At 47.0% G+C, this 25988-nt stretch overlaps 1 protein-coding gene across 5 annotated transcripts in view; it reads right to left on the bottom strand.

The window, feature by feature from the left end:
* The window catches only part of LOC128134739 (voltage-dependent T-type calcium channel subunit alpha-1H-like), a 129112-nt gene that overhangs the window by 67310 nt on the left and 35814 nt on the right, over positions 1-25988 (bottom strand). For all 5 annotated transcript variants that reach the window (XM_052772815.1, XM_052772817.1, XM_052772818.1 and 2 more), the window contains 3 exons: positions 25709-25801; positions 22967-23756; positions 18402-18814 (listed from right to left, as the gene is read on the bottom strand). In XM_052772815.1, coding sequence (XP_052628775.1) covers positions 18402-18814; positions 22967-23756; positions 25709-25801 — 1296 coding nt within the window. The remainder of the gene's footprint in view (positions 1-18401; positions 18815-22966; positions 23757-25708; positions 25802-25988) is intronic.

Genomic DNA, 25988 nt, shown 5'->3' with positions numbered 1-25988 from the left:
TTCATTGAAAAAGAAGAAGAAACAGAAAAATGGCTGAACTGAGGACAGCGAATGCCTAATCATTCCACTGGTGCTGGGTGCAAGCGAGGAAGCGCCTGTTCAGACTGAGCTTGGTGCCAAGGGAAGCTACGATCGCCCCTTCACTCTCAGCAGTGTTGTGACTGGAACATGATTTGGGAGTACGCAGGACAGCATGTCCCCCACAGCGCATCAGGAATTGCCTCTGGCAACTTCCCAGTGTTTCAGAAATGGACCTGTTACTTGTACCCCTTCCCTCTTCTCTTAAGCAGCTGTTAAATATGAGCAGGTTTCTCTCTACGAGCAGACTGCCATCCCAACCCACATGGGCTTCGTTCCTTTAAGAGCCTCTGGCAAAAATCCAAGGAAATTATACAGACTGAATCATTCCCATCCATATGCTGGTGGAGTCCTTCAAAGAACGAGCAGATCTGTGAGGCGTGACATCTCTTAGCAAGGCCTGTGTTGACTCTCATCCAATATATTTAGCTTATCCCTCGCCATAAAAAAACCACACTCACACAAGGAAGTATATTCACACAATTCTTGCCCATTGCAAAACTTTTTGTTCTTGACCACTATCTGTGCTGAAGTCAACAACAAATGGTCAAAAATCATCAGCCTAATGCCTGAAATCAGCTTTGCTTTACTGGCTAATCACAAAGCATGCATTTAAAAAAAAAATAATCCATCATTCACACTGATTTTTTTTTTCTTTTTTTTTTTTTCTTTTTTTATATTTAGGTTGAAAATATCTTGTATTCCATACCATGAACTAGAAAGAAGAGCTAGGGTCTACCTTTTCCTTTTAGATGTAAACTGAGTCACAAGATTTCAAGAGCTGGAGAATTTAAGAAAATGCATACAATATTGTGAGACATGCTATAAAAGGATGGACACAAAGAACATGGAAATATGCTACCGCCCCTTTCAGACAAAAATGAACACACAGGCCCTGCTTCAAGGAGTCTGCACAAGAAACGAAGGTTAATTGTTGATTTTTTTTTTTGCTAAAATCTTGCAGCCAAACTACAACTGCATATTTCTGACTGTGCACAGAAATTACAGGATGCCCATCACAGGCAACTCTGACCACGTCCATTAAAGGTGGCAGGAGCCCGAACATCGAGAGAATAAAGAACTGTTTCCAAACTCTTTGATTGTACTGCAAGAGGCACCTTTAGCAGTGATTATATGATCTTTATCCACATCCAAGCAACAGGCTTGCTCGCTGATAACAGAGAGATCAAAGGCCTTTGGGTTGTCATTAGCAGGCAAACTCAATAGAAGTTGTTTACTTCACCCAAGCTAATGGCACTGGAAATATTTAATCAAAAATGGACACACTCTCTCTATTACTGCCAAGATGATTCAGAAGGGGCCACTTAAATCTATTTTGTCAAACCATTACTCATCCCTTGCTAATAGACCTTTATGGAGGGTCCCTTTGAAAAATGCACATTCGTGATTTGCGGGCTGTGTACTGGTATTAGGAGATGAGGCACATCAAGAATACATGATAGAGGACTGCTGATGGGAAGAACAAGATGGGGAATATGTTTAGTCTATATCTGACAAAGACCTTGACTTAGTCATCTTTTAAGCCCAAGGACAGGAAGCTGAAGTGGCCTGATGTGAAAATAAGTTGAAGGAGAGGATAATTTTTCAGAAAAATTTGAGCAATCTGCTGTAATTGACCTCTGAGTGCTAAGTGGAAGAAGGAAAGATGGAAGAAGATTAGGAGAGCTTTACTGAGGTTCAAGGATCTTGGGGTAGAAGAAGAAAACAAAAATGTTGGGTGGACATCAGGAGAAAATTTGGTGGTGTATCTTACAGAATAGCGGGGTGTTGCCTACTTGAGCCTTCATTCTTGGGTTACCAAGGAAAGGTTCAGTGTCTACAAGGAGATGCCAAATGTCAGGACTCCCAAGCATTTTTCCTACCTCCTAGACTAATGTCTAGTCTCTCCCATGGTCCTAAACATGCATCAGACATTTGGGCACAGACAGTTCTTTATGGGCTTCCCTTTGGGATGTGCAGAGACTTTCATTAACCAAACATGTTCACCTCCTGGGGTTGTCTTAAAAAATACGAAACCACTTACAACCCTGATATAGGAAGAGTTGATCCTGCCTTAGAGCAAGAGGATGGACTAGGTGAGTTGAGCTCTATCTACTGCAATTTTTCTGACACTGGACCGAAAAGATCCCTTGGGTTCTTAGCATCCAAGCCACTGCTAGGGTGGGTAGCTACATCTTATCACTTTTTTCATAAGCTGATGGAGCTCAGGGACATCCTGTGGGGACAACCCAGCAGAGCGAACTTCCAGCCCTTTTGTCCTCCAAGACAGGATCGCACTTGGTACAGACTCAGTTTTGATAAAGTTTCTCTGCAGCTTCCAGAAACATTCATGAAGAGCTTAAGATTCAAAAGCTTCATCAGCATGGAAATGATTATCTGAAATCCACAGCTGTAATACAGGCAGCAACTCCTCTCTGCTCTGCATCAAAGATAGGCTAGGAGCCAGGAGAACAAATTCAAGGGAAATCCACCTTTCCTTCCCTCTAGCAAACCTAAAGCAACCCAAGCAATTGTTACAAGCTTATTTTTGTCCCTGAGAACACAATGCTGCGAACAGACCAGGGTGCTCTAGCCTGCAGCCAAAGCAGGCAGATGGGAACTTTAGAGCTGCCACGCTGTTCTTGCAAGTGAATTATTGATACGTTCTTCATAGCCACGAGCATCAGACTAAAGTGGCAATTAAAACCATCCACAATGATCAAAAAGAAAAAGCAAAGACAAAAAGGTACAAAACCAGAGTCTGTGTTTGCCAGCAGCCTGCAGCATGTGCTATTATGCCTTGCAAGGAAGGCTTCTGGGTCCTGATCTTTCAGGTGTGTCTTCGGTAACAGCCTGCATCAGAGCAGGTGGACAGTGGTGAGCAACACAACACACCATTTCTGCTTGAGACAAGGGAATGAGCCGCTCCCGGGAGCACACTGCCCCATTTTAGCTTTTGAGTGTGCACAATGTGGGCATTCAAACTCAGAAATTCAAACAACTACAATCACCGTCATCCCTCTTGCTCCCTGAGACAACAGCAATTTGTTTTGCTAAGGTAAGAAAGGACAAAAGAGGTCAGAAAGGAACTACAAGACAGAGCTGCCCTTCAGCATAGTTGCATCACTTGGACATTGCACAAAGCGAAAGCTTGGAATTACTGAATGTAAGCACAAACCAGCAGGAGAGCTCAGCAACTCTTGTTCCTCCTCACATCAGCTGTTTGTATCTTACAGACAACTATTGGATTTTCACCTGGCAGAATTCCTCGATTTCAGTGGAACCGCCACTGAGTTTGGAGATGGCCCAGTGCTTCCAAATTTACACCTTATTGACAAAAAACCCCAATGAAATGAAATTATATTAAACCACCACCAATATTCAGATGACTAAGGAACAAAATTCACAGAAAATAACTGTGCTGGCTTTGCAACATGTTTCTCCTGTAATGTTTATTTCTAATATTGAGGGAAGAACACAAAAATCTGGAAAACAGGACCTAAAAATGAGGAGGTGACTTTCCATTGTATTTTTCTCATTCCTTTTACACGAAATATGCCTCACCCCCAAACATGCCCTGAATTTGCAGTATGTTTCCATTGTTATGGGAACAAAATGATTCAGAAAAAAAAGTTTAGTCATTCTGATTTTATATAATGAAATAAAATCACTGCTAAAATAATGAAATTCAATTATGTTAGCCCTAATAACAGTAGTACTAATTAAAATTATTGTAATTCACTACTACAACGAGGCTGCAGCGCCAAGCTGCAGAAGACGTAGGACTGCTGAACACCTGAGAGTAGAGACTCTCTCCCCAAGCTGGTGGAGTGAATGTATTTGGTTTTGGAGGTTGTTAGTTCAGCCTTGGTGCGTTGGGCAAAGGGGACTGTTACGGTAACACTAATTACACTGCTAATGGCAACAATAATAACACCTCTCAAATCAACAGCGCTGATGCCATGAACGCCGAAGCGATGCAATTATGCACTGCTGTCAGTTCAAGGGGAGCTGTGAGGCAGAGAAAAGCAAAGGTAAAAGAGGCAGCACACTCCTCTGGATTTATCATCTTGCAGCAATTTCTCTGCAGAAGATGCCTGGTTCGGTTGAAGGGCCGGGTAAGCCCTTTCCCTTCCTCCTCCTACATGATGCCAGGCTGCGCCCGGCCCTTGTGCAGGTCATGCTATCCTCTGTGTTGCCTTGCCGTGATGCCCCCAACCTGATCCCACACCATGTGCAGGAACCACGTCAGGAGAAACCCTCCAGGCAGAGTAGCTGAGCTCTGGCTCGCTCCACTACCTGCTCCCCCATGATGGCAGTGGGGCAGCGCCCAGCCCGACTGAATGGCATGGCTCTGCCAACCTGCTGCCCACAGCATGCATTCACCTGGGGAAAATCTGTCAGACAGTGACAGCTCAGACAAACAAAACAAAACAAAACATTTCATTTGCAACCTTCCTCCATGTCACATTCGAGTTTTCCTCCTGGCAGCTCTTCACGTCCCTGCCCTGGCTCTGACTAGCAGAAGTGATGCTTCGCCTGCAGCAAGAGCCACGAGGAACAGCCGCACAGAAAGGGCTGCTCCAACTGCCTGCTCTAATCAAACCTCACGGCTACGCCAGCCGCACCAGGGCTTTGATCCAGCTCCCTGCCCTGGGAGCAGGGCCAACCACCCCCTGCTGAAGAGGCAACCCCAAGAATAAGCCAAACTGATCCATATCCTCCAAACAGCTATGTCAGTTCTCATATGAAACAGGCAACACAAGGTTTTATTTGTAGAGAGTGGGAGTGAAAGAGCATCTAGATGCAATCTCCAGCATAGTGGTTTCAGTAAACTAGTAAAGCTAAAACAACCATGTGCAAACAGCGAGCCCCTGAGAAAGCAACTGAGCTCGCAAATGTTTCTGCCCTGATGGAAATCTTCCTCATGGGCTTCCAAAATGGATAGATCACGGTAAAAGCTGTCAAATTATTTTATTTCTTAGTCCCCAAATGCGTCAAGGTATGGGATACGCAGTGGATCACAAGCAATTATTTGCCAAACATCAGGACTTGCTCAAATGCTCTTGCTCAAGAAAGTGGCGAGTGTTTCCATGGCAATGAGCTATTGCCTTGGTGACTGTGGACCTGGACTGGTGCTGCTAAACCACTGCGACCCTTGGACATCTGAGCACAGCAAGAAGTTTCCTCCTTTGCTGTCTAATGATGTTTTTTTTATTTCTGAGTTCATCCCCATCTAAAAGTTGCCTTAAGCGGTTGTGCTAGAGACAGAGAAGCCCAAATTACTACAGAGAAGCCTCCTCTGTTCACACCTGCCTCTCTGCTACCCAGCCCAGAATTAACTTTTCTATCAGTCAGGTGCAAACCAGCCTTAGGTCCAATCCTGGCTTCTCCTGAGCAGTGCTGAACCTCTATCCATAAACTAGAAAATTAAGCAGCAGAGGCCCAGGACTTCATTAGCCCAGACATCGAAATTACATTCATCTATACGCATTTAAACCTTGTAAGAGAGGTCAAACTGAGAGGCAGTTGTGTTAACAAGGTGAAGAAGTGAGCTTGCACATAAAAGAGCAGCTTTGCACATAAACAGGTATCCTCCTAGGCAAGAAATTTACCTAGATTTCTGTGGAAGGGTAAAAAAAGTGTCTGTGTTGCCCTCCAAACAATCTTCAGATAAACTTTGTGCTATCATAAAAGCTTTATCCTGGGCTCATATAGCAGAAAATTGTTGCATCTCTGCCTTTGAGAACTTCCACTGCTTTTCTTCCCAACTTTATCATTGAAACACACACTCCTTCCAAGTGACTGGCTGTTCGAAACCTGATTGAGCTGAACCATTACATTAGTTTCTTTTTAAATTTGCACAAACCCTGCACTCTGCAACTCCAAAGTGGTTTCTATGGAGATGCTAAAAAAATGGAACAGCACCTTCTGGGTGCCAAATTCAGCATGGCAAAAACTTGGGTGAGCAGCAAATGCTGGGTGAGAGGAGTGTGAGGAGTGAATTAGAGACGCAGAATACGACTTCTTACTCAGAGCAGCAGATAATGGGGGTAAGTTACCACTTTGGCTGACAGGCGTTAACCAAACTGACAAGCTGCATTGAGTATCATGCAGAGTTTAATTAACTGCAGGCAATGGGGCATTAATACAGGCGACACAGCCTGCCCGATTTTCTTACGGTGTGAACGTGATAGGGAGAGGGAGGGACGTGAGCATTTGCAAGGCAGAAGCGATCCTCATGCATTAAGAGGTTTCTCAGAAGAGCACTGGAGCTGTGTTTGGCTGCCTCTTAGAGCAGCTCTATCTCCTTAATCTGCAAAACTGGGCAGAGGAGTCCAAATCTTGCAACTTCCTACACAGTCTATTTTAGAGTCTTAGAAACAGAAACAACACACAACAGGAAGGATGCGATTACTAGAAATATGTCTGAACTCTCCCACACCCCAGCCCCATCAATCTTGATGGCTTCACCATTTGCATCGTTAAGACAGTTTTCACATCCCATCCCATCCGTATGGTTCTGCTGGATCAGAGCTTTGGTCTGCACCGGTGCCCAGCTCCCTCAACACTCATGCTAGGTCCCAGTTTGGCTCTGCTCTGCTTTTCCCAGGCACTGAGTCAGACACAGAAAGACCCGTAGGCACGGCTGAAACATCACGTCTTGTGTTGACACAACTCCCTTGAGCCACACAGAGCCCAAACCTGAGTGCAGTGACCCTAGAGAGACACAGCCACAAGTCCTAAGGCTCTAACAAGACCTTCTATACCAAGTACACTATTCCCAAGTATATTTGATACTTTTCAGACCAAAGTACTGTTTAAACAAAGGCCAAAAGCTATTCTTATTTAAGCAAATCTCCATTAAAATCAACCAGCCAGGCCTTCAAACTTCCGACTGTGCGCACACAGGAGTAAGGAAGCACACAGAAACAGTCCAAATGTGGTGGTGGTGGGGGGGACTGAACAGCACAGCGTACCCTTGCTCTTTGGAAGAGAGGCAGAGTATCTCTTTCTTCAGCCACGCTAATCGGGACATCTGGTTTTAAGTGAACACACAATAAATGGTATGGAGCATTGTCTGCCTCCTGGTGAGTAGTCACCCCTGGGATTTAAACATATGGCTGCATCAAGGCTGGCTAGTGCCAACCTGATTCTTATAAACCATCCCCTCAGGCTCTGTATCCTGTACTTTCTGTGTATATTGTACAAGGGAAAATAATTTGACTTGGGGTTTCGAGAATTTCAAACAAGGATATACAATTAGAAAAGTATTTGCTTCAGATGATGATAAATAACCCTGGACTGAAGAACCTCAGAAAAAAACTGTTCTTCACTCCAGTGTGATGACACAAAGTCTTCTGCAGTGCCGTTTTATGCGCTTTCCCGAGAGCCCAAACTTGTTAACCTTCATTTCGCTGCATGTTTTCAGAGGAGCGACAGCTGCAGCCATAAATACAGCATTCAGATTTCATGTTATAGTTAAAAAATCAAATATGAATGAAACCTTCTGCTATTACACACTGACTAGCAAGGGGGAAAAAAGGAGTGGGAGGAAACCCATAGCATTAAATCACTGCTGAAATACAAAAGGACTTCTGCAAGCTCAGGTGGGAAACATCCGCTCCACTGTTTGCTGCAGGGTCAGTAATCTGTCTGTTGGTCTCAGCCTGCCTGTCCATCACTCGCTCACAGGTTAAACTTAGTCTCAGGAACAGGGAGAATCTGTGCATGAGAAAGGAAGGAGCAGAGGCATGTCCTCAGCATCAAACTCCCCACACTACAGCAAGGGAGCGATTCCTGCTACTTTGTGGGGACATCTGTATACGCTGGTACTCTGACAGCAGGAAGGAAGGGATGTAAATAACGTAATTCCAGCCTGAACCCTAGGAGATCCCAGTAGCACCCCAAAGAGGGGACACAGCTAGGGAAAGAAGAGTGGGGTACAAGAAGAGGAATGGGAATTCTCTTTTGCATATCTCTCAAAAGTGTTTCGCTGGGTTATGTTGTCCTCAGAGGAAGTGGGAAGCCATCCCTGCACTCACCTCTCCTCTAGGGGATTTCACAGGCATTTGCAGCTCCTAAGAGTCCTCAGCATAAACTGCTATTTCTGGCATTTAATCCCCCTGCACTTCCACGCTCTGCAGTTCAGTCCCTTGTACTTTGGCACACATATCAGCCGATACCTGCCAGCACTCCAACGTACCATATTAGTAGTTCTGCTTTAAAGACATTCAAGATGCTGATCTCTTATTTTGGCAGCTTCAAGAGACCTTAGCACAAGTGAGAGATCTTCTGCAATATGGCCCCCGTAACACAGGCCATTTGCAAAGAGATAATTGCCCAGCAACCCACGATGCTTTCAGACTCTCTGGCTGAAACTAATTTTCATGAATGACTTTCTTTGCGCTGCCAGGTAGCAGTGACCAGGGATGAACAATGCTGATGGGGTTGGTGTTTTGCCTCTGAACCCTTCATGAACAAAAGGAAAACTCTGATTCTCTCCCATATTGAGCAGCTCCCTGTGGTTTGATTTATTTCCTCTTATTGATTGGATTTGGGGCAGGTTGGAGCTGTAAAGTTTCTGCCTAGGCTCTGGATAGCTCTGAGAGCAAGGCACACCTGAGGAACACAGAGCCAGGGCTTTGTTCCCCTGGTCCCATCACCAAGCTCCAGGTAGAGCTCCTAGCAGCAGCCAGCACACTCTGGCTTCATAAACCCTCTCAATCCAAACTAGCTTTAAAGCATAGGCAAGTCCATGTATAGTCATGCCGAGAGTCAGAGAACTACAGGATCCGTCTCTCTGCAGCAAAGTCAATTCCCTTTGGAGTATATAAAATAAATAAAACACTTCTCTTTCTGCTGCTTTCTCCAGGGGCACTATAATAAAAAGTTCTGGATTTGACTGTGCATGGGACAAGGACAGGACAGGGAGAGAGGAGGTATTAATTTGACCTGGCATCAGGCAGCCGAGGAAAACTCCCAAGAAATGCCTTCACTGGGGGAAAGATGCCAAGTGGTCTTCCTGCCCCATCCTCCTTGATGGCAGACTCCATGCTCCAGCAAGCTTTACCACTGATGCTACAAGGCCTGTGCACAGAGTGTTTTTCCCAAATTGGGAGTCAGGCTGTCTTTAAGGCTGTAAACCAGACAGAGCAAACAAAAATAGAGCTTTAAAAGAATGCATGCAGGCATGCCAAATCTCCCTCATTTTCGAGTAAGAGTCTCACTCCTTTCAGATGCAGCTTTCTCCCCCACCTCTCAAAACCATTTATAAAAAAGCATCCTGATCTTGTAACAAAAGATCCAGAAGGAGGTTTCAAGGAGACATTTAAAGCTTCATTCATAATTCTGGAAAATCTCACTGTCCCAGCTGGAGAACCCCGGTTAAAACCTGAGGAAAATTCATGACTCATGTTGACAGCAGCAGTAAACATACCTGTTTATTTCCTTGCAGTGGTTCTTCTCCTCTGGTGTAAGGACCTGGATTGCTACCCTGAGCACCTTTAATCCTCTGCCTGCCAATGGGGACAGCCAGCTCTGCCTCTCAGCTCCAAGGTACCCAGAGAAGGGCGGTGTACAGGACACCTTAGCAATACCACTGAACCTCCACACAGAGCTTTCAGACTAAGTTGCCATCATTTCGTACGTACTGCCAAATACTAACCCTACTTTGCTCTCAGGTGTGGCATGACTGTCTTTTCTACAACTTCCTAACATTTTCTCAGTTAAATCTATTTTTAAGCCTTTCTGTATTTTCCATGTCTACAGAGAAAGGAATCATCCACAGGGAGTGGCTGGAAATGCACAAAAGTATTAAATTAAACATGACTAATTCCTTTGCCTCCTAACAATTGCGAACCACCAGTCTACAGGCACCGTTAGTCCATGGCACAGCATCATCATGTACCACCATCCCCATCCTCTTATCTGCATATGCCCTTGTGTTACAATCTTGTTGTATTTGGTTTGAATTTGTGCTGCAAACTCAGTTTCACAGAGTGTACCTGCAATGTCCAGGCACAAAAACTGGTGCCAGGAGAGGTGTAGTGCTCTGTTCCCATTCCCACTGTTACCATTACTTGTAACAACATCTAGCAGGCCCTGCCTGGGAGCCCCACATGGTAGGGTGATGTACACCCTTGTCTTGTAGAACAAAAAATCCAAGACAAAAGATGGATGCAGACGGACTGGGGAAGTGTAAGGAAACAAAGAGACAGCCTCGGCTAACATGGGAGGTGGTGTTCCTGGTAGACCAGCAGTTGCATCCTCCCCAGAGCATCTTAGTCAATCCAAGCCACTCCTTGCTTCCTGCTACTCTAGGGCACGTTCCTCTCCAAGCTTTGCCAACGGTGCCTAAACACGTTTTCCTGCCCCCATCGGTTGGTTTGGTTGTCTCAGTCTTTTGCATTTCCTCCTCTGCTGTTCTCTGCTAACCCTGCTCTTGTCCCTGCAGCCCAGCTGCCTTTCATGGAGGCAGCTGGAAGGATGGCAAGCTGCTGCCATGTGCAGTACCAAAGTCACTTGGGCTGCTCAGAGGGACCTGACTGCGGCTCTGCGTGTTGCCTGCAGGCACCATGATCTCTCTGGAGCTGCTGATCACAGCTGCCACGAACCAGACACTTGAGCTCTTCCTCGAACTCGTATCTTGTCATCGCTCAGGCAAGGGACTACGAGGTACGCCTGCTTTGGAGCATGCAGCGTGCTCACCCCAAGGCCTGCTTACCTGATCAAAGCCAAGCTCCCTCTCACCAAACCCACTCCCAGATGAAAAGCATTCAGCTGACAGCCAGCAGGAAGGCACAGATTCAATGCAACACCACGCTCTTTGTTTGTGAAAGCCACCTTCTTCATTACAGGCCCCCTCTCATCGCAGTTTCCCTTTGCAGAAAGTGAACACCCTGCTGTCCAGCTGTGTCAAGCCTCCCTGCCTGGGAGCACATTAGAGCCATTGTCAGCATAACATTTGAAGCTGGCCGCTCATGGCTGTGATTTATGCACATTTTTGTGATGAAATGCAGCTGGCAAGTGCACTCTGCTTTCATTCTTGGGGCTATATTACACTTGGTTTATTTTACCTGCCAGTTGAAATGCAAACAATCTGTCTACATTCTATATATAACCATCCGTTGCCATCATGTATGTTTATGAAGCATGGGGCTTTCATGGATTCGGTCTCAGAAGCCTTGCAGGGCACCACAACTGTCTCAGCTGACTCGCTGCATGACCCAGATGGAAAAAACGCATCTGGTGGGTCCTGCACACTGTGGCTACATGGTGTGGGTCTGTTACTGGTGCTGTGCAGATCTCCAGTCTCCATGCAACAGCTTATGCTGGGAAGCATGTTACTATCACCTGCTTAAGAAGTCTGTCATCTTGGCAGAGAGCAGATGTGATTTATATGGCCAATCCCTCACCACAGAGAACAACTAATGGCGTAAGTGAGGGGAAGGAACCGAATCATTGGTGGTGGTAAAACGTGCCTACAGTTCCACAGGGAATATCCTAATATTATTCCCTAGGCTAATGAGCACATCTATAGGAACCAGATCAGACTGCAAATTCCCCTCGCCATGACTAGCTCTGTTGTTCTCCTGACTCTCCCCTGACTGCTCAGTATGTCAGCACTCAAATGAGTTATTACACTCAGTTTCTACATTGGAGAGGTGCTGTTCCTGTCTGGTAGGAGGCAGAGGAATGGAAGGATCTCTAGTATGCTTTCCCTTATATAGTAAAAAAAAATATACCAAGAACATACAATCCAACAGAAGGAAAACAGAGCAGTGGAGGAGTCAGTGAAATTACAGAAGAGAGTAAGAGAGAGACAAGGCCCCGTGAACACCACTCGCAGTGGGCTCCCCATGGAAGGACGTGATTTACACCCTTTGCCATAACAGCTGCTAAGGTCCAGCAGACAGTGATGTAGCTCTGAGCTGGGACACCTGGCTTTTAACTGCAAACATTTGCCATCAGTTCATCCTATCTTGCCTCTGATCCTTGATTCCCTCTAACAAGGGAATGACACCTTGCCAGGTGTAAATGCTCATGTTATGAGCTGCTGCTGGCTCTGATCAGAAGCCTTGCGGCCTGAACTGTGCAGAGGGGATCCTAAAACTATTACCAGGTTCGTTAATGTCCTGACAAAGTGGCTGTCTGCAGAAAAGGGGGCCTGAATAAAGGTGGTGTGGAGAGCACTAAAAAGGTGGTATAATCTTGGGGCACAAAAGAGGATGGGAAACACCCCTCTCTTCCCCAAGGTTGCCAGACAAAGCCCTTCTCTTCCCTCCCAAGAGGTAGAGACAGGATTCAGGTTATCACAAGTTGTTGAATGAGCCAAATTTCTGTTGCTCTGCTCAGGAGACCCAGTTTGTGTTCTTGACCAGTGCAGCTTCCCTACGAAACCAATGCTTGGGGAAAGCTGTCCACTTACTGCTGGGACCTTGGACGGGGAGCAGGGAAGGGACAGCTTGGTATGCAGCTGACAAAGCCCAAACACATGAAACAAAGGACTACTAAGGGCAGAATGAGTCCCACATCATTTATACAATAAGCACAAACACGTTGGGCTGAATTTTCACATCCCAGGCTGGGCTGGGGGAATCTGTTTGCTTCAAGTCCAGCCAGTGTGTGAGTTCTTAAAATTGGATCGCACAAAAAGTTGGAAGAGTTTACAAGTTTTGCTAGCTGAAAGTGAGAATCTCAGATCAGGATAATATTTTATTGACTCACAACTCAAAAGGAATTTAAGCAATTTGCTTCAAACACTGCTGAAAGATTCTCCTCTGCTTTCTGAGTAAGTGCTGAGCTTTCTAGGCCAAACCAATTTTTCAAGCCAAAATTGACAAATGCTAAAATAGAACATCACTAGAGAAGCTAGTTGCTACCTTAAATCACACAGAATTACTTTTATTCCAGAATAATAAAATGTGCTACTCAAACCCAATACTCCTCTTACACTGATAAGCAATGGACCACTGGGTGCCCACCAAGGTCAGCTCCAACCTACTCCGAAGACAGCTGCTCTGAACGAAACATGCCATGGATGAGGGGTCAGAAAAGCAATTAAAAGCTCTTTGAACAGCAACAGCTTGGAACAAATACTAATTTGTACTTCTCTTCTGAGAAGTGAATATAAAATAGCATTTCTAGTGCCATTTGATGTAAATTGAGCCTTTTATGTGGAATCATTACAAGTATCAACAGCTACTTCTGCAAATTCCTCTGGGAAGCCCAGCAGGGGTCTCTCCTCACAACTTAAACTAGAGGTCCTCATGGATGAATTCAGAGCTCACCCTTCTGCAGAGATTAACACCAGCATCTCTCTTGGACAAATGAGCAGGACTCCGTCCTTCTACTGGGCAACTGGGGAGCTGGGAATCAAAGCAGACCGAAGAAGTAGCAATTATTTCTTCAGACCAGTCAGTGAAAAACAAACAGAAGCTGACTCTGGGACAGAAAGGTATCAGCTTTCAGAGGCAGAGAGGCACTTGGAAACACAGCTGCTGGAACAGGACCTGCCTGTGCCAGGCATCTCTCCCCACTGCCCCAAAGGCATGGCAGAGGTCATGCTTTTGGAGTGCACTGCTCCTGCTTGGTTGCTGCAGTGCCATGGCACGTTCTCAGATACTCTGGAGAATTGTCAGCTCCAATGAATGCATAACAAAATCATCCAATGTATTGAAATTGCCTGGAAGATTAATGCAAGGATTGCCTCCTTCTTTGTACTTGGCTTTCCTCATCTGTGGGAGTGCTTATGCGTGCTGGAGATAGACAAATAAATAAATAAAGCATGAGAGGAGGATGAAAAAAAAAAAAAAAGAGAGGAACTCCAAACCAGCCAATTAACCTTTGAAATACAAGTTGTGCTGCTGCTAACTAACAGCACCCTGTAACCTCCTAATTACCAGCCACATACAACGTGGCAGTTGGAGACAGAGCTGGCCGTTAACCCTGCGGATGCGCTGTGCGGGAGGATCCGATTGCTGCTAATGACTGAAGTCCCAAAGAAACTCACTTCCCATCATCAGCTGCCTCCTGCTACCCGGATCTCCTGCTGCAAACCGCCTGTGCTGCCATGAAATCTTCAATCTGCCTCTGAGAAGAGCAGGAGTGCTAAAGGACAGCTCTGTGCAAAGCTGTTCTAGCATCTCCTCATCTTTCCAATGAGTCAGCTAGCTGCTACAGTGGTCGTGCCCTTAGCCACAGGACAGGATCCTTGCCTAAAAGGGTATTGTGTGGGCTACGTGCATTAAATGGGGTTGTGCCAGCTATGTTAGCCAAGAGCAGCCAGAGTAACCATGTGAGCAGGCTGCTGTGAGCTTCAAATTCCCCTAAAAACAGATATTGAAGTCTTGAGGGGATTTGAATACGGACGGGGGTCTCTGATTCATCTGGAGGTAGCATCTGGGACTGTGGCAGTACGGACACAGATCACCTTCTTGTCTCGTCAAAGGGTGCTACCAAAGTGCCTCTATGGCACACATGCCCCCATGCCCTGCGTCTACGATAAGGGCCAGCAGTAAAGCTCACCAGGTTTTGCCTCCAGCCTGGCACTTTGCAACCTCGATTTCCTCATCCAGAAGATATGGACAATAATGCTCGATTGCCTCAAGAGGGCTCCGTGAGACTCCTCTGCAGAGCGCTGCTATGTCCCGGGATGAAAGGTGAGATAACACACCAAGGACTAGTACTGCTCTATCTTCCACGCCATATGTTGTTCCGTACCCTGCATCCCTCCCACACACACAGAGGATTGATGCCTTGGCTTTGAATAGCACTCCGAAATAAAAATGTATATGGTGTGCCCATCTTTTCGCAAAGCCACTGATGACTATGAAGTCTGAGAAGCCAGAAAAGAAAAGCAAGCAGCCATTAATAATTTTTTATAAAAGGGACTGGGAATTTCCTTACAGACATTGAGGTTTGTGGAGGGCTTCCCTGTGGCTGCTGCACTGATTGCAGCCCAGTTTGCTAAAACCAGTCAATGGCTGAAAACAAGTGGCAAGAGTCGAGACCAGGGAACCTGCTTAAGCTGTTCCAACCAGAGCAAATGTCTCCATGGTAGGTGATGTTTTGCAGTGCTTCAGGGCCCAGGAGTACCCTGCCCATGCTGCTGTCAGCAGGCACAGGAGGCCTCCTCAACGGGAGCCCCTGAACCCAGCTCTCTGGGTAACACTGAACAGCTCAGCGGGAGCGAGGAAAGCAGAGGAGAGCAACAGAGTAGATATCCTTGTAGGCAGCTCCTAAATCCTTATGACTTGGGGAATGGCCTCCAGCTTTGCCCTTGGGAGGATGGAGAAGGAGACGATGGCAACACCCGCGCCTGCTTAACAGCCTGGGGAAGGCTCACACCTTCTCACCTTGTAATACTTGCTCTGAGCAGAGGTGCAGAGTGACTGGGCAGCATCCGTCACTCAGTAACCAGAAAGCTGTGATTAAACTGTTTTTCCTGGCAAGGATCATGGCATACCCAAAAATGAGCCATTCTCACCTCCCCTCTGTCCCAGCACCATGCTGTGTGTTCGTGACAGCTTCACTCAGGCATCTCCTTCTTATCTCCACACAAAGCCAGCCCCCTACCCTGAGTCTTGCAGCCAATTCTCACACAAGGAGGGCTGCAGGTTCTGAAATCACCCTGCTTTGCTCACAGAAGCCCCAGACTTTCATGCCAAACAGTCTCGGAGCCTACAGCCATTTTCTATTGCTTTCGGATGGTATCTCAGCCTCTGGTGATGCCCTGGAGGTCACTCTGTTGATAGGAGAGTGTTTGGGCGAGGTGTTTCGAAGCTGTGAATTTGCAGCCCAGAAAGCCAACTGTATCCTGGGCTGCATCAAAAGAAGCGTGACCAATAGGTCGAGGGAGGGGATTCTCCCCCTTCTACTCCGCTCTCATGCGATCCCACTTGGAGTACTGCGTTCAGCTCTGGGGCGCCCAACATAAGAAGGACATGGACCTGTTGGATTGAGTCCAGAGGAGGGTCACAAAGGTGATCAGAGGGCTGGAGCACCTCTCCTATGAAGCCAGGCTGAGAGAGTTGGGGTTGTTCAGCTTGGAGAAGAGAAAGCTGCGGGGAGACCTTAGAGGAGCCTTCCAGTACGTAAAGGGAGCCCACAAGAAAGCTGGAGAGGGACTTTTTATAAGGGCGTGTAGTGATAGGACAAGGGGTAATGGCTTTAAACTGAAAGAGGGTAGATTTAGATTAGATGTAAGGAAGAAGTTCTTCACTGTGAGGGTGGTGAGGCACTGTCACGGGTTGCCCAGAGAGGTTGTGGATGCCCCATCCCTGGCAGTGTTCAAGGCCAGGTTGAATGGGGCTTTGAGAAACCTGGTCTAGTGGAAGGTGTCCCTGCCCATGGCAGGGGGGTTGGAACTAAATGATCTTTAAGGTCCCTTCCAACCCAAACCATTCTATGATTCTATGATCCTATGGGCTCTAACAGCTCCATGGCTCATTATCCCCGCTGTGTACCAGAGACACTTTGCAGTCAGGCACGTGGAGGAACTTTTACAGGTTTCACTTCAAAATTCCTCCCTTTTTATTGGGCCCACGCTGGGCAGTGCCTGTGAGCAAAGCTGGCGGGAGTCTGATGCTCCGTAGCCAAAAGCTTCAGAAACTTTATTGCCATTGGCTTTGAGAAGGTTTAAAGCAAATCTTTTACAAGGTAAAATCCAATATAAACCTGCCGGCTACAGTTTTCCTTTGTTAGCAGCAAGGATGTAATTATCACAATTTACCTTTATACGAGTGATTGTGGACAGACTCCATGCGATCCCTGGGCTTTCTCACTGCAGCCTGCCTAAGGTTTTCCCCCAGCACCCATCATGGCAATATCCAAGGACTGACAAAGCTGTATCTGCCTGACAAAAGAGTATCCATGCAGAAATGCAGCCGCCGTGAAGAATGAATGGTCTATTCAAAGGCTACTGACAAGGTGTATTTCCTAATTTTAAAACTTGTTGTGGAACAACTAACCAGACAGAAAGCTGACAGCGACAGCTATTTCTTTGTTGGGTTTGGACGCTCTCTGCTGTTAAGTGTGAACTAATTTATTGTTGCACGGCTGAGGTTCAAGTGTTTTAGCTGAGTACTTACTTTTCTGAAAGAAAATATGTCTCAGATAGCATGGAATATACAGGTTTAAAGTACACAAGTGGAGAGAAAATAAAGTAGCAGCACTCTAGAGGATTGTTTGCCGTGGTCCCGAGCAGGACTTAATCCTGGGAAATGATGGAGAAGAAAATGCAGAGCCTGTTGTCCTGCCTTTGGATGTACTGTGCTACTCTCTCTGCCTTTCCTCCTCACTCCTGAGCAGACCGACCAAGGCAGAGAGGAGGAATACCTTTATAAATAACCTTGACCTGGTTCTGATCCTGCAGTGGAGATTTTGGGGGAGCACTGGATGAACCTTTGACTATCCACCTCACAGAAGATCAGTATGAGGATTTCCTGGCCTCACTGGGATGCACTTTCTGCACCTGATACAGAGGCAGCACGAGAAATTCCAGAGCATGTCTTGAGAAAATAGTTGAAAGTAACCAGTTTTCCCGAGAAAGAAAAGCCCAGAAAAGCATAGCTTTCTCCAGAGTGACCAACTGGAGATACGCAGATGACTCACCTCCCTCTCCCATTGCACAGCCCCTCAAGCTCCCATCAGCCAACAAGGACAAGCTGTCCTCAGCTGCCAGCACTGCTTTCTGCCATCACTGTGTTCAGACTAATACTGGGAACAGCATGATTTCTCATTCCCCCCTCCAAACGCTTAAAAGAAAGACCTACTTGCACCCTATGAGATCAAATTAAAGGGTTTGGAGCCTTCAGGGAGAAACAAACTTTTTTTTTTTTCTTTGTCGCTTTTAGCATTGCCTGACAGTTTAAGTCTTTATTTAAAGGTCCAGGATCAAAGAAGAAACTTCTGCGTGGGTTATTTGCACTACAAGGTCCACTGTGCGCTACCACCGTCAGACCAAAGGGGTATTTCCATCAGAACAATTCATGCTTATATGAATAATTCACAGCAAACAACTTAAGCAGCCAGGCTCTGGGCTGCCGCGTCCTAACACACACATTTACACTCTCCACACCTCAGCAGCGCTGCCAGCCACCTTCCAGGCTTTTCACGCGCAGAAGGATGCTCCTGCTCATCACACGTCCGCAGGATCAGGCCCTCAGCCCCATTTGGTGTTTCCAACTTGCATGAAAACCGCTTGCTCCTCCTCTGGCAGGGCTTCGACAGAGTCACCCCAAGCTACCGCGCAAGCCACCATGCCGCGAGCACCTGAAACCACAGACCCTCAGGGCTCTTCAGGTCAGTCCCGCACTCACCTGCTCGTGGTACTCGATGCCCATGCTCAGCGTGTTGATAAGAATGGCTATCATAATCCCCCGGTTGAAGTACTTGCTCTCCACGATCCTCTTCAGCTTGCTGCCGAAAGCCTTCCACAGGCGGGTGACCTTGTTCCTCTCCTTGGGTTTTTTCTTCTTCCTCCTCCTCCTGCCCCGCTGCTGCTGGAGCTGGTCTCTGTGGTCGCCGTGCCGCAGGTCCTGGGTGAACTCGTAGACGCCATTGCTGTCGGATTCGCAGCTGTCGGACTCGCTGAAGGCGAACTCGGGGTCCTCCAGGAGGCTGGCGCAGAAGGGACAGTCCTGCAGCTCGCAGATCAACGTGCCGCCCGGCGGGCTGGGCAGCGGGCAGGCCGCGCTCAGCCCCGACAGCCGGCTGGGCGTCCGCCGCAGACCTGCAAGGGGAGACGCACGCCATGAGCTGCCTCACGCCCTCAACATGGCGGACAGCCTCGTGTCCCCGCTCAGGGCGGCGCTGGGCCTGTCCAGGGCAGAGCAGCTTCTGCTGCGTCCTCAAATAAATGTAATACCCTAATACAGCCTTCTAGCCATACATCTTACCAAGTGGCTCTTGCTTTATGTCATTTTTCCCTCTGTTCCCCTCTCCCCAAGTCCCGACACCCACCCTCTAGCCCCCTCCATGGAGAGGCCTCTCTCCACAGAGCGTGGCAGACATTTTGTGTTCTGCTGCTGCGAGAAGACTGACTGGCACACCTCTCACTTTCAATTATTTTTGATTATATCTGACCAGGCTAACATCATTAGCGGTGATCTGAGCGCTATCAAGCTGTTGCACCCAATTTAGGTAGCGCTTCCATTTAGCTAATAATGAGGAGGGAGAGGGAGAAATGGACCAAAGGTGGCTACAGACCACGGATCACAGATTGGAGAGTCACGTAGTCCCTTCAGTCTCCTTCATCCCTCCTTCAGCCTTTAATAAAGCTCAGGTGAAGTCTTTGCTTGAGGCACAGGACTGAGTGTTCAGGGTGTTTTAAAATCAAACACATCGCCACATTTTGTGGTGTGAGGAGAAATGCTGACTGCCCTCTCAGAGCCAGGGTACGGAGATGATATGGACAAGTGTAACAAGGATGATTCAGGTGGAACAGGAACCAGACTTTATCTCCTCATATTTAGGAGCCAAATTCCTAGTTTCCTCATATTTAGGAACCAGATATTAATGGCAGACGCCCCCCCCCCCCCCCCCAACATGAATGCAACACTGCAGGCATGGGATCCTTCTTACAAAATGCCTTTCAAGCATCAATGAAAGCTTTTCTTGAGATTCAGGGAAATAAGGTGCGGGGACAGTTTTCCCCTCTAACATGCTCCTGCCTGGAGGTTGGATGGGGACACTTGGGTTGGTTTTGGGGAGACAAAGCAAAATGCAGTGGATGCTCCTGGCTCTGGGCCCAGGAGCTTGGAGCTCACCCAGCAGTAATGCTGCTGATTTCAGGCACTCCTGGCTGAGGACGTCTTTAAAGAGAAGGCAGCACCAAACAAAATAAAAGCACCCCATTAGCTCAAAAAACAGGCTGTGACAAGAGTCAAAATATACTTTACTTGCCTGAATGTCACTCAGATATCACTGGCCTTTGAAATAGCCTTGCAGCCTCCTCGTTCATTATGTCAAATACACCAGTAGGATCAGAAATATTTGCCCCCTTACTCAACCTGCAAGCAGCACCAGTGCAGCACTGCATATTAGCATGGTGTTTCTGATCAGGACCGATCTGACGAGGAAAGACTGCAGCACAGCCACAGCAGCACGTATAGCAGAGGTAGTGGGCTTCCCAGACGTCTTTTAATGCTATCAAAGTGTTAAAAATCATATGAAAAACACTGGCGCCGCAGATGTCTTCAAAATACCAGAGTCTCCTTGGCTGCCTGCTAAAATAACCTCGCAGCATTGCAGGGCACGAGAACACGGAGGAACAGGCTGTACTTTATGCTGTTCAATTCCACAACAAAAGAAGGGAAGAGAATACTCTCTCCCACAATTGCATCTTTCCCAGCAGACACCAACCTTGCTTCCAGCTGGGGCTGCGAGTGCCCTGGCTGCTAATGCCTCCTTAATGCTCCCAATTATCACTTGTGTGCTCTCCTTGCACAAGTCTTGCAGTGAACAGACTCTGCTTGTTGACTTGTAAGAGTGGAGAGAGAATTAAGTGAAACAGCTCTTTGTTTGCCCAAAGAGGCTGAGGCCAGGAGGGTTGGGTGAGCTTGTGAGCCCACCTCACCTTCCCTGCCGAGCACAGGGTAGGGACTTAACATGGCTCTTTTGCTAAGTTTAGGCTGGGAGGGAGAAACATGAGTTGGGAGCTGTGTCTGACAGAACTACAGCCTCAGGAGCTAGCTTATTTGGCACTTAAAAACCCTCCTGAAGCCTGGAAGACACATCCATCATCTCTGCTGTATGAAGATGGTTGCGCTGCAGAAGTGAATCTGACTCAGCCTTGTTGGTGTAGCAGGAGGGGCTGCAGCAGGAGTGGGAAGGGGGACCTGGAAAGAGCCAGAGCCATGGAGGGGAAGAGCTGGGCACTGACACATTGCATGACAGGGTCTCCAGATGGACCCGGCTGACTTGCTTCAATTCCCAGCCCCTGTGCTCCTCAGGGTGCCAGATAAGCTGCCGCTCACCAGGCAAGAGCTGTGGCATCCACCCCTTTCCCTAGATAAGACCATGCTTCTGAAAGAGATTAAACAATTTCAGGAGATTTGTTTAAAGCATTTTGGCATCCTCTGGGTTGAAATGCCTCTGTAAAAAGAGGATACTATAATTGCATTATTAATAGCAACTCCATCTAACCTCCGTCTTTCAAAGAACCACCACAGGCTATGTGAAAATCTCCTCAGTCATTGAAGTGGCCCTGGGATGTCACAGTTGGGACTGAGATCTGGGGCTTTCTTCTTCTGAAGAGGACCCCAGCAGCAGATCCCCTTGCAAGCATGAAGAACCAAACCTCTGACTTGAGCACTGCCTTCCATGCAACAGCTCTTCTGCTCATCCTTGCTTTCCCAGTTCCAGACTTCTGCAGAGCCTGGGCTTTTATCTCAAGGTAAATACACATTCTCATAATAACCTTCATTGACTGGCATAGTTAAAGATGAACCAGTGATTCATATAAAGCCCTTGCTTAACAATGGAAGAACGTTGCAACTAACTTTGCCCCCTTCTGCCCTCCTGCTAAGCTCCCAAGCGTACAGAAATGTCTGCCGAAGGCAATTTCTGTAAACAATCCACTTTACCCTTTTGTATGGTCACTTAGAAAAAACATATTAACAAAGACAAGCCACCCAACCTATTTGGCAAGCAACCTTTACTGTGACCCCCCCTAAGCTAGGCTTGATATTTTTTCAGCACGTACGTCACTAGGATAAATATTTGTGTCCATGCACACGCAGATAAACAGTTTTGGAAAACACAGGCATTGAAAAAAACAAATGATGAGTTTGGTTTAAAGAGATTAAAAAATAGAAGCTAGATCTTTTTTACTTTTTACTGTTTGAGGGCTTAGGACTCTATTTTTCAGCCTTTAGCTCCAGCCATGAGGACTGGAAACATTTTGCAAAGTAAAAACTAAGTGTTGCATGTAATCCCTACTCCAGCAGTGGGTGATTTACATGTGAAGGGAGATAAAACTACACTAACTAGCAGTGCTGGCGTGGCTGCAGTCTGTACAGATAGGGATAGGACAGAGGTACAAAAGAGTCCCCAAGATGTCCCTCATTCATTCAGACTGAACGGAGCTCCAAATATGCAGTAACATTCAGTCCTACATTTCTTCTGCACATGAGGAAAGATAAGAGAGAAAGCCTGAGACCTGCAGCTCTGCTACGTTCCTGCCCTTACATGCATCCTCTGAGGACTAGCACAGAGCAAGACCCTGCAGTGGCCATGGGCCTTCCTCCAAACCTTCTGCCCCTTCTTACCAGAAAGAAATTCAGAGGCTCAGGGGCCCATCAGAGCAGAGCTAGGGGTTTCCAGAAGTATCTGTTTTGAGTTCTTTCGGTGACTCCCTGTTTTAAACTTCTTATGTTTCCTATACCTTATGCTTCTCCACCAGCTTCCACCTGCTCTTCCCTTTCAAGGTACCATCTCCCAGCATCTGGGGCTTCTCTGGTGCAGGGCTGCAGCCGGCAGGTCCGTCATTCACCAGAGAGGTAATTCCATGGGCTGCATAGATCTGTTCTTGGGTGGGAACAGAAGGAGAATCTCCAGGATATCACTAAGCACATGAAAGGAGCTCAAAAACACATGCTTTGTAACCACGGGAGAGAGGCCTCCAGCGGTGGCCTGAACTCACTGCCCGGACCATCCTGTATCTTGCTTTACCCAATGACTGCAAATACAAGGGTAGAAGGAACAGAGCTCTCAGTCCCTCAACCTGTCCTACTTCTGGCTTCAGCGCTCAGTTCAAATAGCGTTCACAAAACAGCCTCCATTTTCAGCACCCTACATGGCTGTCATTAACACCTTCACTCTTGAGCAATTTGCCCTTTGCCCAGTTTTCCTAAGCAAAAGAAATCAGCTTGTTTGTCCTTACCATGTTCTCCTACCAGTTGCTGCAGCTTCCCATAAGAATCCGTGCCCAAATTCACAGGGCTATTAACCACGGCCACAGGTGAATTGCCATTCTTCTTTCCTTTGGGAACTGGAGCAGAACTGGCCTTGCTAGTTGGAGAAGGCAGGATGGTAGGATAGTTCATGTTGCCATGGTTGGAGAGTCCGGCAGTCAGTTTAATGCTTGCAGGGGCATTGGAAGACTTACAGTTCACCTGTGGTCCTTCGACATGACAGTCTGCGTGGTAAATGCTGTGCACAGACTCCGAATCTGGAGGAGGAGCAGGGCTCTGCAAGTTGGGTGATGGAGGAGGAAGCATCAATTGGCCTCCAGGTTTCATGACCTTGAGTTCCAGGTCGCAGATCTCAGGGTTGGAGCATGGCCCCCGAGGGCTCCCATTGCTGATGTGATAGTGGTGGTGGTGGTGGTGATGGTGATGGTGGATGAGGTGGTGTATGGAGGTGATGTGCTTTTTGCCGCGGTGGCTTTGTCCATTTGTGGTGCTGTTTGGGTTAACTTTTTTCCGGCGCTTACTCTGCCAGTTATTGTACAGACGTATTGTCCGCCTTTTCACCTTCCTGAAGATGTGGCAGATGTACTTGAGCAGCTCCTCGTAGCAGCTACCTGGCTCCGAGAAGCTGGCAATTGTGCTGTCGTTGGAGAGATAACGGGCCCGCTGCTCCTGCATCAGCTGGTTCTCCCGCTGCTTTGTTTCAGAAAACTGTGTTGCTATCACAACCAGGCACAAGTTAATCATGAAGAAGGAACCAACCTGGAGAAAACACAGGGACAGGAATTAGCAAATTAGCAGGAACTTTACAAAGCAAGACACGTTCTTCGCCACCACATGCTGTCTGGACTTGAAGTGTGGTTCTTAAGAAATCCCGAGATTTCCAAACATGCCAAATCTCAGGGTCTGCTCACCAAATGTTATGTCAACATGTGCCTGAGCTGCTAAATTTGCTCCTAAACCATGTTAAATTATTTTGGCAATGGCAGAGAAAGCTGTTAACAATAGCCTTCACCACTTTCCTCCCCTCAACAGTGATGACATTTGCTACTAACGCAGGGTGTATGAAACACAGTGCAAACGGTTACCACCACAAAACAGATCACTAGAAAACACCCAGCCAACCTGCAAGGAAAGATGGTCTGAAGTCCAATTTGTGCTGTACTGAAACTGCCTCTTCTCTTCCTCTATCACTTCACACCCTGGCAAATGTATGCCCTCATTTTGAGGAGGACAGTCAGGGTCCATGCTTCGGTGACCTTGTACTCTTGTACCCCTCTGACACAGAGAAATGCATCTTCAGGAGACTCAGCATTTCTAGAAAGGCCTGATTTATTGTCTGGTTGAGTTGATGTGTTCTTGGGTGATACCAGGTTTTCAAAATGAAGTCCCAAGGACAAGAATGTGAAGTGACCTAAGGCTACATCCTTCCCTCAGCTGTTGAGTCCATAAACTGGTTTTTCACCACTTGGGTTCATAAATCAGCCAAAGGAAAATGTCAAATATTCCCATCAGAGAATCAGTGCCCTTAGGCGTGAAAGGGACTGACGTCAAGAAAGTGCCACTGTCTACATGGCCAAACCTCTGTGCTGTGCTCAGTAGGAAACGTATGGATTTAATCTGGACCATTGTCTGGTGAATCCTCAGGGGAAGCCGTTGGGAGATGTTTTGCAGTGCTATTCTCCAGTTTGTAATATCAGCTTGGATACTGTTTGAGAAGCAGCAAGGGTGCCATTCCCAGCTCCAAGTGACTTGGAGATTAGTCACCTTCTGGCTTTTCTGCAAGGATCCATATGTAGAGAAGGGCTCAAAAGAGTGGAGCGTAAATCTCTACTACGCATGGCCCATTGCTAAGGGCTCAAAAATCACTGGCTTCAGAATGCTGTTCATTACTGGGAAACTCTCACACTGCTCTGACCCATGCCTTTCCCACTGGTGGTGGGACCTCTGGTGGTTTGACTTCCCAAGGCCTTCAAAACCACACTGACGAGGACGGGGTTATATATAAAGAATATCCAGCCACAAGAGCACCTCAAAGTGCCTCCGTCCCATGTCCTGCCTGACATCTACTTGGTACTTTTCCCTCTGCTCTCCTCCTGACTTAAATGCTTAACTTTTCCACAGATGTAGACCACTGGAGAAGGTTGTGCCCATTGTAAAAAAAGAACCTTGCTAACAGGGAATGGCAGCTTCTGAAGGCAACCTCCAGTGAGTAATACTTTGTTTTTAGGAACGACAGCACCGTAAGACCTCAGAAAGCTGCACTGCCATTATTATGGTTATTTAAAGGGCTCAGGTGAAGTTCAATAGTTTGAGGGCCCTTCACTGAAATGAGGTGTCCTTTGGCAGACTGAGGTGGCTAAAAGAAGAAAAGCTACAGCCTCTCCGCTTTTTGTTCTGATTAGCAGTTGCTTGGCCAAGGCACAATAGTTAGGACACATCAAGGTGACAAGACCAAGACTGGGAGAGTAAGGGGGAGGGAAGACCATATGGCTTGACAAGCTGTGACTATGCATCACATGTGACACTAAAAAGGGCTATTGTAGCCAATAACCTGTCCCCGCAGCACTAATCACAACCCGAATGATTACACTTTATGGCGGGAGGAAAGTCTTCCACTCTGAATCCTAGCTGGCTCTTCTCTGTGAAAAGCCCAGGGAAAAACTTTACCCCACAAGGACAAGGAATGGGAGCATCTCACAGTTCATACTTACTATTATAAGCAATATAAAATATATAAAATTGTAAAAAGAATGTGCATCCATCACATAATACATGATGTCAACCCATCCTTCCAGGGTTATAACCTACAGGAAGACAGAGAAAGAAAGCGTAAGAACAAAAGTCAACCAAAAAGTTAGTAAACATCAATCTTCTGATAGTGCCTGGTACTCATCACGCCACAGCATCTCTCAGGATCCATCCAGACCTGCTGCACTTCTCTTCCCAGTTGGCTTAGAATAGCAGCAATGTGAGACCAAAGGACTGGCCTGA

Source organism: Harpia harpyja, chromosome 21, assembly GCF_026419915.1.
Source record: "Harpia harpyja isolate bHarHar1 chromosome 21, bHarHar1 primary haplotype, whole genome shotgun sequence".
In the NCBI taxonomy this organism is placed as follows: Eukaryota; Metazoa; Chordata; class Aves; order Accipitriformes; family Accipitridae; genus Harpia; species Harpia harpyja.
Note: the sequence above shows the minus strand (reverse complement) of the source record. Positions and strands in the feature narration are given on the sequence as shown.